Raw genomic sequence first — 12,181 nt, 5'->3', positions numbered from 1 at the left:
GAAAGAAAAGCAGCACAGGTTTTCTTAGCCTCCTATGGACATTACTATCCACTGAAGATGTCAATGGTGTTATGCAGGACATACCTCAATATACCGGGTTCCCATGTGATGCTTGTGCCTCTGCAGTGCTAGGTCTCTGTGCTCTTCACTCACAAACCGAACCAGAGCCTCTCCATTCCTTCGACCCTGAGCGTTCAGACAAAGTGCTGCACCTCCCCTTTGAAAGGAACAAAACAGATGGCAGGTGGAAAAAAATGAGAAGTGGGGAGAAGAGGACAGGAAACCCTTTTCCTCTTTGGGATTGTTAAGTATGAATGAGAGTAAAGAAGACCAACTTGGCAATATTGAGTCCTTTGAAGAATCTTGCAATATCTTGATCCGAAGACTGCCATGGTAAACCTCGGGCCCTGACTACAGTGTTATCATCAATAAGTTCCATCTTGCTGCTGTGGATGAAGCAAAACTCCAGGTCGCACAACTGATCAATGCGCACACGCAAAGTCTACCATAAAATATCTCCCTTCTCAAACCAACAAGCCATCTCAGGGTGTTTAGCGAAATGTTCAGGGGTCACATAGCATATATTTTGGCAACTTTGGTATTCCATCCCTCCCATGTTCATATTTTCGGTACTCTTAGGACATCTTCCCAGTGGATCACCTTCTCTTCACCTGAACAGGACTCAAAGTCTCTCAGTAAGCCACAGTTTCTACTCACATTAGGCACGAGGCACTCTCACGCAGGACACTAACGATTTACAAACTTAACTAGGTCTACCTGTTATCACAAGCAGAGATATCATCGCTTCTCGCCCTTTCCCACCTACTTCCTTTGCTCTAACTCAGAAGCTCATAGACTGTACTTAAACTATTTAAGTAAAAGTCATTACCTGCTTTAAAGCCCATGCTTTAGCCTTTGAAAGTTTTCCAATAAACAGAAAGGACAGATTTGAAGAGATTCACATAAACATCACAGATGTGAACTTTATACTAATAAAGTCATCAAGGGGAAAAAAATGCCAATACCATTAACTTTTAATCTCAAAATCCAAGCATAAACTAAGTGACACAAACTTCTTTTATAGAAGACTGACAAAAGGTTTTGGTTGTGTAAGTTGAGTTTAAACGTCATATTCTGAGCAAAAACAAATCAAAAAGTCCAAGTGGACAATACTAAAGTACTTACCAAGTGCCACTTTCAAATTTGTAATTGACTCTTTCTGGATCTGAAAACCTGTGATCTAAAAATAAGAACATGCAAGTCACCATTTTAGCTGTTAGGGAGACAAAACAATAAGAAGAAATCTCCAACCGTAGGTGAGGGAAAGATGGCAGGATCAGTTCTATTACAGCAGCAACACGTACTGTAAGGCTCCGAGATCATGGCTAGAATTATATTCCCCATATCTTCAACCTGAGAGGCTCCATACCGGGAGACAGAGCTATTCTTCTCAAAGTTTAAATCTGCAACATGAAGTCAAGGAAAAGCCTGGGGAAATAATGAGTTTAACTCAGAAGGAGCCTAGAAGCCAGGTGAAAGGCATCTAGAAAATTTTGCATGAAACTGAAAAGGGTTGTTCCCATCACTCAGGATTGCAGCTTTGTTCCTTCAGGTCTCTAACTGCCCTCTCGGTTGGAACAGCCAAATTGATCCCACTCTGGGATGTGCAATAATTACAATTGTTTCTTAAGCAATCATAAACACTTAAATCCTTAGCACTTTTAGTTTCAAACTATCAAGCATACAACGAGAGTAATTAGATTTGTTCCACGTATTATTCTTATACACACAGCAATGATCACGCTACATGTCGCTCAAGACTGTGGGGTATTAATGACTTTCTCTAATATTCGAAAGGGAGTAAACTGAAGTTTCAACATCAGTAAATATTAATTCTTTGAGAGTACATTTTGAATGTAGTTTCTACGCCTTTCAGTTAAGATCAATTAGAGTACATTTCTTTTTTTTTTAAATTTATTTATTTATTGGAAACTCAGATATACAGAGGAAGATCTTCCGTCCGATGATTCACTCACCAAGTGAGCACAACGGCCAATGCTATGCCGATCCGAAGTCAGAAGCCAGGAACCTCTTCCGGGTCTCCCACACGGGTGCAGGGTCCCAAAGCTTTGGGCCGTCCTCGACTGCTTTCCCAGGCCACAAGCAGGGAGCTGAATGGAAAGTGGAGCTGCCAGGATTAGAACTAGCGCCCATATGGGATCCCGGCGCATTCAAGGCGAGGAATTTAGCTGCTAGGCCATGCCGCCGGGCCCTAGTGTACATTTCAGAGACAAATCAAGCATTCTGAAGCAACATTGGCACTGAACAAGGCAGTACAGTGTTTGGGTCAATTAGGCCATGTGGTTTTCAAGAAACAACATGATTCAAGTTCAGTGTCAGACAGCTCCTTGAAGCTACACAAATGAGCAATCTCTCTAAAACAAATATGAATCTGTATCAAAAAAGTCACCAGAACAAAAGTTAACAATCACTGGGAAGTGTAATGTCACTTCCAATACTATGAGTACATTTTTTACTATCTTGTAAATCCCCATAAATTGAGTAATGCGGTACATTGTCAATTAAAGTTGATACCATGGGACTTTAGCTTTTCTCTCAAATTTAAATGAAAGCTTGGTGGGAGTTGTGTGATCAGTGGTGAGCACATGGCTATGTGCATCCTGTACTGGAGTGCTATGATGGGTGTGTTAACGGAAGCACGTCCTGCGGATCAGCACATGAGGACTCAGACGACAGCGAGGGCCCATGTGCTGATGCAAGAGGGACCTGCATGGAGCTCCTTCGATCCTACCCAGCCCTGGGAAGTCAACCAGCAGATGAGATCCTCCAAGTCTCAGACCACCTTCAAATAGGGGGAAAAGAGTATCTTTAAAAACTGTTAGTTCATTCCCCCAGATAGTGGCAATGGCTGGAGCTGGGCAGATCTGAAGAAAGGACCCAGGACTTGTGCCAAGTCTATGTGGGCAGCAGGGGCCCCACCACTGGGGTGATCTTCTACTACTTTCCCAGGCACATTAGCAGGGAGCTGACTTGGAGGTAGAGAGAAGTCAGGTCCTGACCTGGCACCCATACAGGATGGTGATACCACTGGCAATGGCCTTACATATTAGGCCACAGCGCCACTACCATTTTACAAACTGCACTTTTTTTTTTTAAGATTTATTAATTTTTATTGGAAAGTCAGATACACAGAGGGGAGGAGAGACAGAGAGGAAGATCTTCCACCTTCTGAACCACTCCCCAAGCAGCCACAGTGGTTGGAGCTGCAATGATCTGAACCCAGCAGCCTGAAGCCTCCTCCGTTATCTTTCATGCAGCCGCAGGGTTCCAAGGCGTTGGGGCCATCCTCGACTGCTTTCCTATGTCACAAACAGAGAGCTGGACAGGAAGCAGGGCTGTGGGGATTAGAATCAGCGTCCATTTGGGATCCTTGTGCATGCACTAGGCTACCACGCTGGGCACTAAACTGCATTTTCTGCTAATTTTTTCAAAAAATGAAGATATAAGGGTCCTAATGCACTACTTCATTAACAAAAAAATTAAAAGATTGCTCACCAAGAATTCCTCCCAAGAATTACAGCTAGATATCTGAAAGTCCATTCAATTAGTAATTTCTTTTTCAATTCTCAACTTCACACGCCTTTCCATTTCATCCTCTTACTTGCTCCCTCCTTTCCCAGTAAGCAAACATTCTTCACACAGCAACTGAAAGCTTAGTTTTCATGTTGTCCCTCAGCCATTTCCATTCCTCTGCAGTTCAACACACAACCTGTAGAAATGCAGCAATATGTTCCTTGGCAAATTCCTTGCCCCCACTAAACTACAGCCTATCTGCAAAGCCACAGCAGTGACAATCCTCACTTCCCTGGCCTTTTTGTGAAGATTGAGGAAAAACAAAACCGGAGCACAAAGCAGTCTTTTAATAAGAGATGCCCTCCTTTTCGGCCTTCTTCCCAGAACCCTTAGATAGCCACTTTCACAGCCTGTGGAGATCGGGTTTAAGAGGGTCATAATTAAAACAGAAAGCTGGGATTTCCCATGTGCCTGTGCGTACTCTCTCATAGGAGTCATCATAAAATGAAAGTGATAGCTGACTGCCAGCACCCTCTGTGCCCCTAACGACATGCAGTGGTGCACCTCATGTCCGCTGAAGGGTCAGAAAAAGTAATGGTAGGATTTTTCAACCAAGACAAATGACCACCAGCCGGGACTGAGAAAGCAATACTATCATCTCTCCACGCAGTGCCATTTTAAAACAATACAGTATAAGGACCAGAAGTCAGAGTCAAAAGACAGAAGATACTTTGGAGAACAAACTGTTCTAAGTTCTCTGGGGAGCTAGGAAGAACTTAAAGAGTCCTTAGAAAACCATGTGAGAAAGACTAGCTTATAAAGTCTCTTACAGGAGCACGAGCCTGCACTGTGGTATAAACGTAAAGCTCTCACCTGCAGCACCAGCATCCCACAGAGGAACTGGTTAGAACTCCAGCTGCTCCACTTCCCATCCAGCTCCCTACTCACACACCTGGGAAAGCAATGGAAAAAAGCTTAACTGATCGGACCGCTGCCCCCGTGAGGGTGAGCTGGAGGAAGCTCCTAGCTTCTGGCTTTGTCCTGACCCAGTCCTGGCTGTTGTGCCGTTTGGGGAGCACATCAGCAGATAAAAGACCTCTCTCTTTCTCTGCCTTTCAAATAAATGAAATAAATCCTTTAAAAAAAAAAAAAAAGGGTAGTACCAAACAATCAGCTGGAACCCTCACGTTCCAATAGCATTTTCAGTTTGACAGGAATCCACTGTGGAACTAAAAGTATCCAAGAAATCTGGGCCCAGCATGGTGGCCTAGTGGCTAAAATCCTCGCCTTCAACGCACCAGGATCCCATATGGGCGCCAGTCCTGGCAGCCCAGATTCCCATCCATCTCCCTGCTTGTGGCCTGTGAAAGCAGGTGAGGACAGCCAAAGCTTTGGGAGCCTCCACTCACATGGGAGAGCAGGAAAAGGCTCCTGGCTTCAGATCAGCGCAGCTCTGGCTGATGAGGCTGCTTGGTGGTTAATCAGTGGATGGGAGATCTTCCTCTCTGATTCTCCTCCTCTGTATATCTGACTTTCCAATTTAAAAATTTAAAAAATACATTCTTGGGCCCGGCACAATGGGCTAGTGGCTAAAATCCTCAACGCCCAGATCCCATATGGGCGTCGGTTCTAATCCCGGTGGCCCCGCTTCGCAGCCAGCTCCCTGCTTGTGGCCTGGGAAAGCAGTCGAGGACGGCCCAATGCTTTGGGACCCTGTACCCCTGTGGGAGACCTGGAGGAAGTTCCTGGATCCTGGCTTCGGATCGGCATAGCACCGGTCGTTGTGCTCACTTGGCGAATGAATCACTGGACAGAAGATTTTCCTCTCTTATGTCTCCTCCTCTCTGTATATCTGACTTTGTAATAAAAAATAATCTTTATGTAAAAAAATACATTCTCGCATCATTATCATGAATGTGTTTTTCATGACTTATTAAGACTCCTTTTGGCAGAGGTTTCAGCAAATTTCTACACTTGAATAAACACATCTTCTAGTTTCACTTCCAATCAGCCATCGGAAATACTCTGAAATGAGCTAGTTTCTCAATCTTGGTAATTACTGGGATATAACCAAACAATTCTTCGCTCACGTACTGTAGGAATCTTACCTGGTTTCTATCCACTGCCCAGTCAAGACAACTGAAACATACCCAGGCACGGCCAAAAGTTCCCAAGTGGCAAAAAATCTCACAAGGTTGAATACAAACACAGTTCCAAATTTATCTTTGGTTAATTTTACTACTTTCCTCTCTCCCTTTGGACAGATTTTGTTTTTACTGGATAGAGAATTTTACCAAAAATTGTCCAGGTAAACAATGCATAAGGCCCAGATGGATGCAATGTCAGAATAGTGAGATGCGTAAGAGTCCTGCGACATAGCAGCCCTTACAGATGCCAGGAGGAAAGTGCTCAGAGCAGGTGACTACCTTGACCCTCGGTCTATCTGTGGGCAACCCAGAGCAAAGAATGGAATTTTATCTTTTTATATTATTACAGGACTAGAAAAAGAAGAATGTAAGCGAACACCATATGAGGTCCCCAGAACCCCAAATACTGACTATCAAAAAGAGGTAGTGGCCAGGAGAGCGCCAAAAGAGGGTCAACACAGAGAATGTAAAAGAAATGTTTTCCACATCCTAACTTTCCATCCAAAGAGAGAACATTGTGGGAAAAATCAAAGTCGAAGAATAAGAGTACAAAAGCCTATTCCAGTTAAAGTACTTCCTCATAATGGCAAGGGAGACCTGGCCCTCTCACCTTTACTCAGCTCACTCACTACAACGCATGCTTATCTTCTTAATCCCCTAACCAAATTAGACCGTGAGTAATTCCCTACTAGCACCAAAGCCTAACTGCTTCAGTTCACAACCATTAATTTCAGAGTCCATTACACCCTATTACTGTATTTTCTCCACTATCCTATATATTTCCTGAGTGTAGGCCTGAACCTTCCTCTGATCTCTTTGTACCAAACACATTCTAGCTTCTAAAATTTTGTTGACATGAATTATAGCATTAAATGTATGTGCCAAAGGATGCCAACTATCATCGATATCTTCAAATTTTCACCATAATTTTGCAATGAAAATTGATAGTAAGACCAAGCAGGGATAAGAAACTAGGATTTATAGATGTTCTGTAATTCATCCAGCCACCTGGATGGCAAATCGTGGTATTGGAAATGTGATCCTATTCTAATTTGACTATACGTACACTGTTCCTCACCAAGATAAGATTTGCTTAATTTGTTTTGTGTAAAACTCAGTGAGAAACTGAGTTCATAGACAAAAGCCTATTAAAGGAGGCAGGCACCAAAAGAAAATTAGGAAGTATTCAGTTTGCATGAAAATAGGTTTACAGCAGTATAGTCATTCTACCAAATTCTCCTTTTAGATTAAGAATCTGTTGTTGACATTGGCTAAGTAGGTTTCACACCACATGTATCAACAGGAATCCTTTCAAACCATCACACACTGAGATGAGCAGCTCTGGCTAATAACAATTCCTAAAGGTCAGCAGATCTACTGTGTGCCCAAACCACCTCCTCTTTGTCTCTTTCCCTCCCACGAACAGACCGACACACCTGCCCTCCGCTTTCTCTCCTTCCCTCCCTCAAAACAGACCCACTCCCGCCCACACACCTGCCTCTTCCAAAGCTTCATGCCACCTATAATCCCCAGCAGAAATGAACATGAATTATAAATGTAGGGGAACAATTTAAAAAGTTTTAGTACCAACCCCTTCCTCTATCAGTTTATGGTGACACACTGAATTACATGCTGCACGTCTCAATCCTGAGGGCAGCAGAGATGAGACTGTGCCACCTGATTGACTTCTGGGCTCCATCACGCAACTTACTCATTCTGCCCTTCAGGCAGTGGCAACAGTACCAACAGGCTCGGCCAGCTTTACAACAGAAGAAGGGTGCAGCCAGACATGGTGGGAACAAAACCGACATTTCCTGCTCCCAGGGAGCAAAGTGCTACGGGGAGACTGGAGGTTAGACAAGCCCAGAGACTTGGTCTACATGGGAACAGAACGAACACCTGCCTCAGTGCAAAACTTTTGCACTGAAAATTCAGAGAGAAATCTTATGATGTTTATCTCATTAACCTAGCAACTGAAAGTTACCTTTCACAACTGCCCAAAAACAGACACCCAAGTTTCACTTGTTAATGTTTGCTGGACTGTTTCATTTGTATCTAATCACACATACTAAATAAATAACTGAGGAACTTGAGTTACCTTGCAACTCAAAATGTTAACTCAAAGTCATTTTCCCCTTCAGAATACTAGATTTTTTTTTTATTTATTTTTATTGCAAAGTCAGATATATAGAGAGGGGGAGATTCAGACGGGAAGATCTTCTGTCCGATGGTTCACTCCCCAAGCAGCCGCAACGGCTGGAGCAGAGCCAATCCGAAGCCAGGATCTTCTTCCCGGGTTTCCCATGCAGGTGCATGGTCCCAAAGCATTAGGCCATCCTAGACTGCTTTCCCAGGCCACAAGCGGGGAGCTGGATGGAAAGTAGGGCCACCAAGATTAGAACCGGTGCCTATATGGGATCCCGGCGTGTTCAAGGTGAGGACCTTAACCACTAGGCTATCATGCCGGGCCCGAGAATACAAGTTTTTAACCTCTTCTTTTTTTTCTCTCCTAAAATTTATTCTAGCCATTTGAAAGGCAGTTACACAGAAAGCAAGAGTCAGAGAAGGTCCTCCATCTGCTGGTTTATTCCCTAAATAGCTGCAGGGACGAGGCTGGACCAGACCCAAGTCAGGATCATCACCCTAGTCTCCTGCATGGGGTACAGAGGCACAAGGACTTGAGCCATCATCTGCCGCTTTTCTAGGCACATTAGCAGGGAGCTGGGAAGGAAGTGGAGCAACCAAGACTTGAACCAGTGCCCACATGGGATGATGGTGCTACAGCATGCAGCCCAACCCCATAAGCCACAGCACTGGCTGCTGTTAACACAATGACATGTATTGCCACATAATATTACAATAAAGAATTCAAATTATCGGGCCCGGCGCGGTGGCGCAGTGGTTAAGGTCCTCGCCTTGCACGCCCGGGATCCCATATGGGCGCCGGTTCTATCTCGGCAGCCTCGCATCCCTTCCAGCTCCCTGCCTGTGGCCTGGGAAAGCAGTCGAGGACGACCCAAGGCTTTGGGACCCTGCACCCTGTGGGAGACCCGGAAGAGGCTCCTGGCTTGGGTTCGGCATAGCATCGGCCGTTGCACTCACTTGGGGAGTGAATCATCGGAAGGAAGATCTTCCTCTCGGTCTCTCCTCTCTGTATATCTGCCTTTCCAATAAAAAAATAAAATAATAATAATAATAATAAAAATAAATCTAAAAAAAAAAAGAATTCAAATTATCAAATAAAGGAAAAGCAAACAAACCATAGCAAAACGAAAGTTGGCTAGCACTCCAGGTAGAAACTGAATTTCCTACAATTACACGAAGAAGGTGAAGACGACAGGGAAAAATTACTCTTAAATAAGTTGCATAATTCAAAGAACTGTTCTGGAACTTCTGGGGCTGGCACTCTAGTACAGAGGATTAAGCTACCGACTGCATCCCATATGGACGCCAGTTAGAGTCCTGGTCCAGTCCCCTTCTAATGAACCTGCGAAAGAAGAGGATGGTCCAAATACTTAGGCCCCAGCACCCATGTGGGAGACCTGGATCAAGTTTGAGGCTTCTAGCTTCGGCCTTGCCCAGCTCTGGCCACTGTGGCTATTTGGGGAATGAACCAGACAATATAAAATCTCTCTCTCCCTATAATTGCCTTTCAAATAGATAAATCAATGAATAACTCTTAAAGATAAATAAATAATGGTTCTAGACATATTGTGCTATATTTTCAAGTGAACTTTGAAACTATCAAACCAAGAATACAATTTGGATGGTGGGTGTTGTGGTATAATGGGTTAAGCTGCTACCCATGACACTGGCAGTCCACACCAGTCATGGTTGGCGACTTGAATGCTCCATTTCCAATTTGCACCCAATGGCAAGAGTGCAACTCTCTTACAAAATAAAAAATAAATAAATTGTAAAAAAGAGTGTAAGTAGGAACCAAGAGAACGTTTTTTATTCCATTTCTTAGAAGCTTATTCTAAATAGCAAAGGGAAAATAAGATCCCTATCTAAAAAACATCACTGCCAGGAGGTACTGTCATGAAGACTCATGTAAAAGAACCTCAAACCAACCCGAGTCAACTGCACCCCAGAGGAAATAAGGTGGAAATATTATAGTAGAAAGATATTTCTATGACACAAATAGAAACAGATGAAACAAACCTTCTAACAGCTTAGAATTAGCAAAATACATATACCCTGGAATTCCAAAATGTGTATTTTAAAAGTAACATGTCAAGCCTGGCGCAATAGCCTAGCGGCTAAAGACCTCCCCTTGAATGCACCAGAATTCCATATGGGCACCGGTTCTAATTCCGGCAGCCCTGCTTCCCATCCAGCTCCCTGTCTGTGGCTTGAAAAAGCAGTTGAGGATAGCCCAAAGCCTTGGGACCCTGCACTTGTATGGGAGACTCGGAAGAGGCTCTGGGCTCCTGACTTCTGATCAGCTCAGCTCTGACCATTGCGGCCACTTGGGGAGTGAATCAATGGACAGAAGATCTTTTCCTCTGTATCTCCCCCTCTCTATATATCTGACTTTGCAATAAAAATAAATAAATCTTTAAAAAAAAAGTAAGATGTCATTTTTTATTATTATACTAAACCACAGAAAATCAACATTATGGACAGCTGGCAAGGAACAGTCGCTTGATTGCTGATTTGGCTCACATCACGTTGAAGCCATGCCAAAGATAATTCCTTCTCCCCTGGAGCTAACAAGGTCAAGTACTAGCAAGGCTAGAATGTAACTCAGTCATTTCTGAAATCCCTTTCATGCACAGAGGTACCAGGCAAGAGTCTGCTTTCCTCTACCCTTAAGTAGGGCAAAGAAGGTTTGTGCAATTGCAACAGCGCAGGTCAATTAATCAGAGCAAAACATTCATGCAATATTGTATAAGTGGAGAAGACAAATGAACTTGACATTTATCTGTCCTGACACTCAGCTGATGCTTTGAAAAGCTTCATCCAGGAACTGGCATTGTGGCCCAGTATGTGCCATGGCCTGCTACCATAGGATCCCAAATAAGGGCCAGTTCAAGGCCCAGAAGATTCCTTCCAGTTCTGCTCCCTGCTAATGCACTTGGGGGGTTGCTATGTCCTTGGGTGACTCACAGGTGAGGCCTGGATAAGCTCTTGGCTCCAGCTCAAGCACTGTGGCAATTTGGGGGTGAACCAAGGGATGGAAGACCTCTTCCCTGAACTACACCTTTCAAACGACTAAATAAATCTTTATTTTTTGTTGTTTTTGGCATGAGTTTTATCTATCAAGTTTCGTAAAAAGGTAAAATATCGTAAGCGTAAAATCTTTAAATAAGGAATTATAACAATAATGAAGTCCTTTCTAAAGACCTTAGCAGTGATTTTTCCTCTACTAAGATACCCACAGGCAGGTAAAGAACAACTCAGTGGAGGAAGTGGAGACAGTAATTATGGGGGAACCAAGGCTGCAAAGTGCAAACTGATCCACCAAAATCTGACTCCAGAACTCCTATCCTACCGAGGCTATTATCCCCACATCTAATCTATGAGAAAAACAGGCCAATAATATGGCATACATATCCAAATATTTATGCCAGCAAGAAGATATGAAGCACATGTAAACATACACTCTCTCACACACGCAAACCCTTAGTAAACTTCAGATGCCCAGGCAAATGCTAAGACACCTGGACCCCATAACAGAGAACCTGGGTTCCAGGGCCTGGTTCTGTTTCCTGATCCTGATTCTTGCATGCTAACGCAGATTCTGGGAGGTGGTGGTGATGGTTCAAGCAGTTAGGTATCTGCCTCCCATCGGGGAGACCTGAAATGGCTGGTACAGGCCATTTGGGAAGTGAACCAGTAATGGAAGATGACTACCTCTCACCTCTCAAATAAAATCTTGAAAGCTAAGCTCTTGGGACAGGCACCTGGTCCCACAGCTGAGACACTAGAGGGGGGCCCACTATCCTACTTTGAAATGCCTGGGTTCAAGTTCTGGCTCTACTCTCATTCTAGCTTCCTAGGAGGCAGCAGGGGACTGCTCCAGTAGTTGTGTCCCTACCATCCACAAGGGGGAAATGCAAAGGATGCCCTATTCCTGGTATCACTCTGCCCAGTCACAACTGCTGCAGGCATTTGAAGAGTGAACCAGCAGATGGAAGACACTGCCTACTTCCCAAACAAAAAACCACCACTTTAACAAAAGTTTGGCCAATGGGATACAAATTTTGATTAATGAAAATAAATCAGTTCATGTGTAACAAAAGACAAAAACAGGGTCCGGCGGTGTGGCCTAGTGGCTAAAGTCCCCCGCCTTGAACGCGCCCGGGATCCCATATGGGCACCGGTTCTAATCCTGGCAGCTCCACTTCCCATCCAGCTCCCTGCATGGCCCAAAGCTTTGGGACCCTGCACCCGCGTGGGAGACCCGGAAGAGGTTCCTGGTTCCCGGCTTTGGA

At 44.1% G+C, this 12,181-nt stretch overlaps 1 protein-coding gene across 2 annotated transcripts in view; it reads right to left on the bottom strand.

Moving 5' to 3' along the window:
* Nucleotides 1–12,181, bottom strand: part of ESRP1 (epithelial splicing regulatory protein 1) — a 63,846-nt gene that overhangs the window by 41,979 nt on the left and 9,686 nt on the right. For both annotated transcript variants that reach the window (XM_040995235.1, XM_040995245.1), the window contains exons 5-8: nucleotides 1,365–1,463; nucleotides 1,186–1,240; nucleotides 336–446; nucleotides 85–217 (exon numbers count right to left, since the gene is read on the bottom strand). In XM_040995235.1, coding sequence (XP_040851169.1) covers nucleotides 85–217; nucleotides 336–446; nucleotides 1,186–1,240; nucleotides 1,365–1,463 — 398 coding nt within the window. The remainder of the gene's footprint in view (nucleotides 1–84; nucleotides 218–335; nucleotides 447–1,185; nucleotides 1,241–1,364; nucleotides 1,464–12,181) is intronic.

This window comes from Ochotona curzoniae, unplaced genomic scaffold, assembly GCF_017591425.1.
Source record: "Ochotona curzoniae isolate NIBS_2020 unplaced genomic scaffold, NIBS_Ocur_1.0 contig_1071, whole genome shotgun sequence".
NCBI classification, from domain to species: Eukaryota; Metazoa; Chordata; class Mammalia; order Lagomorpha; family Ochotonidae; genus Ochotona; species Ochotona curzoniae.
The sequence above is the reverse complement of the archived record's forward strand: the minus strand, read 5'-3'. Positions and strand labels throughout refer to the sequence as shown.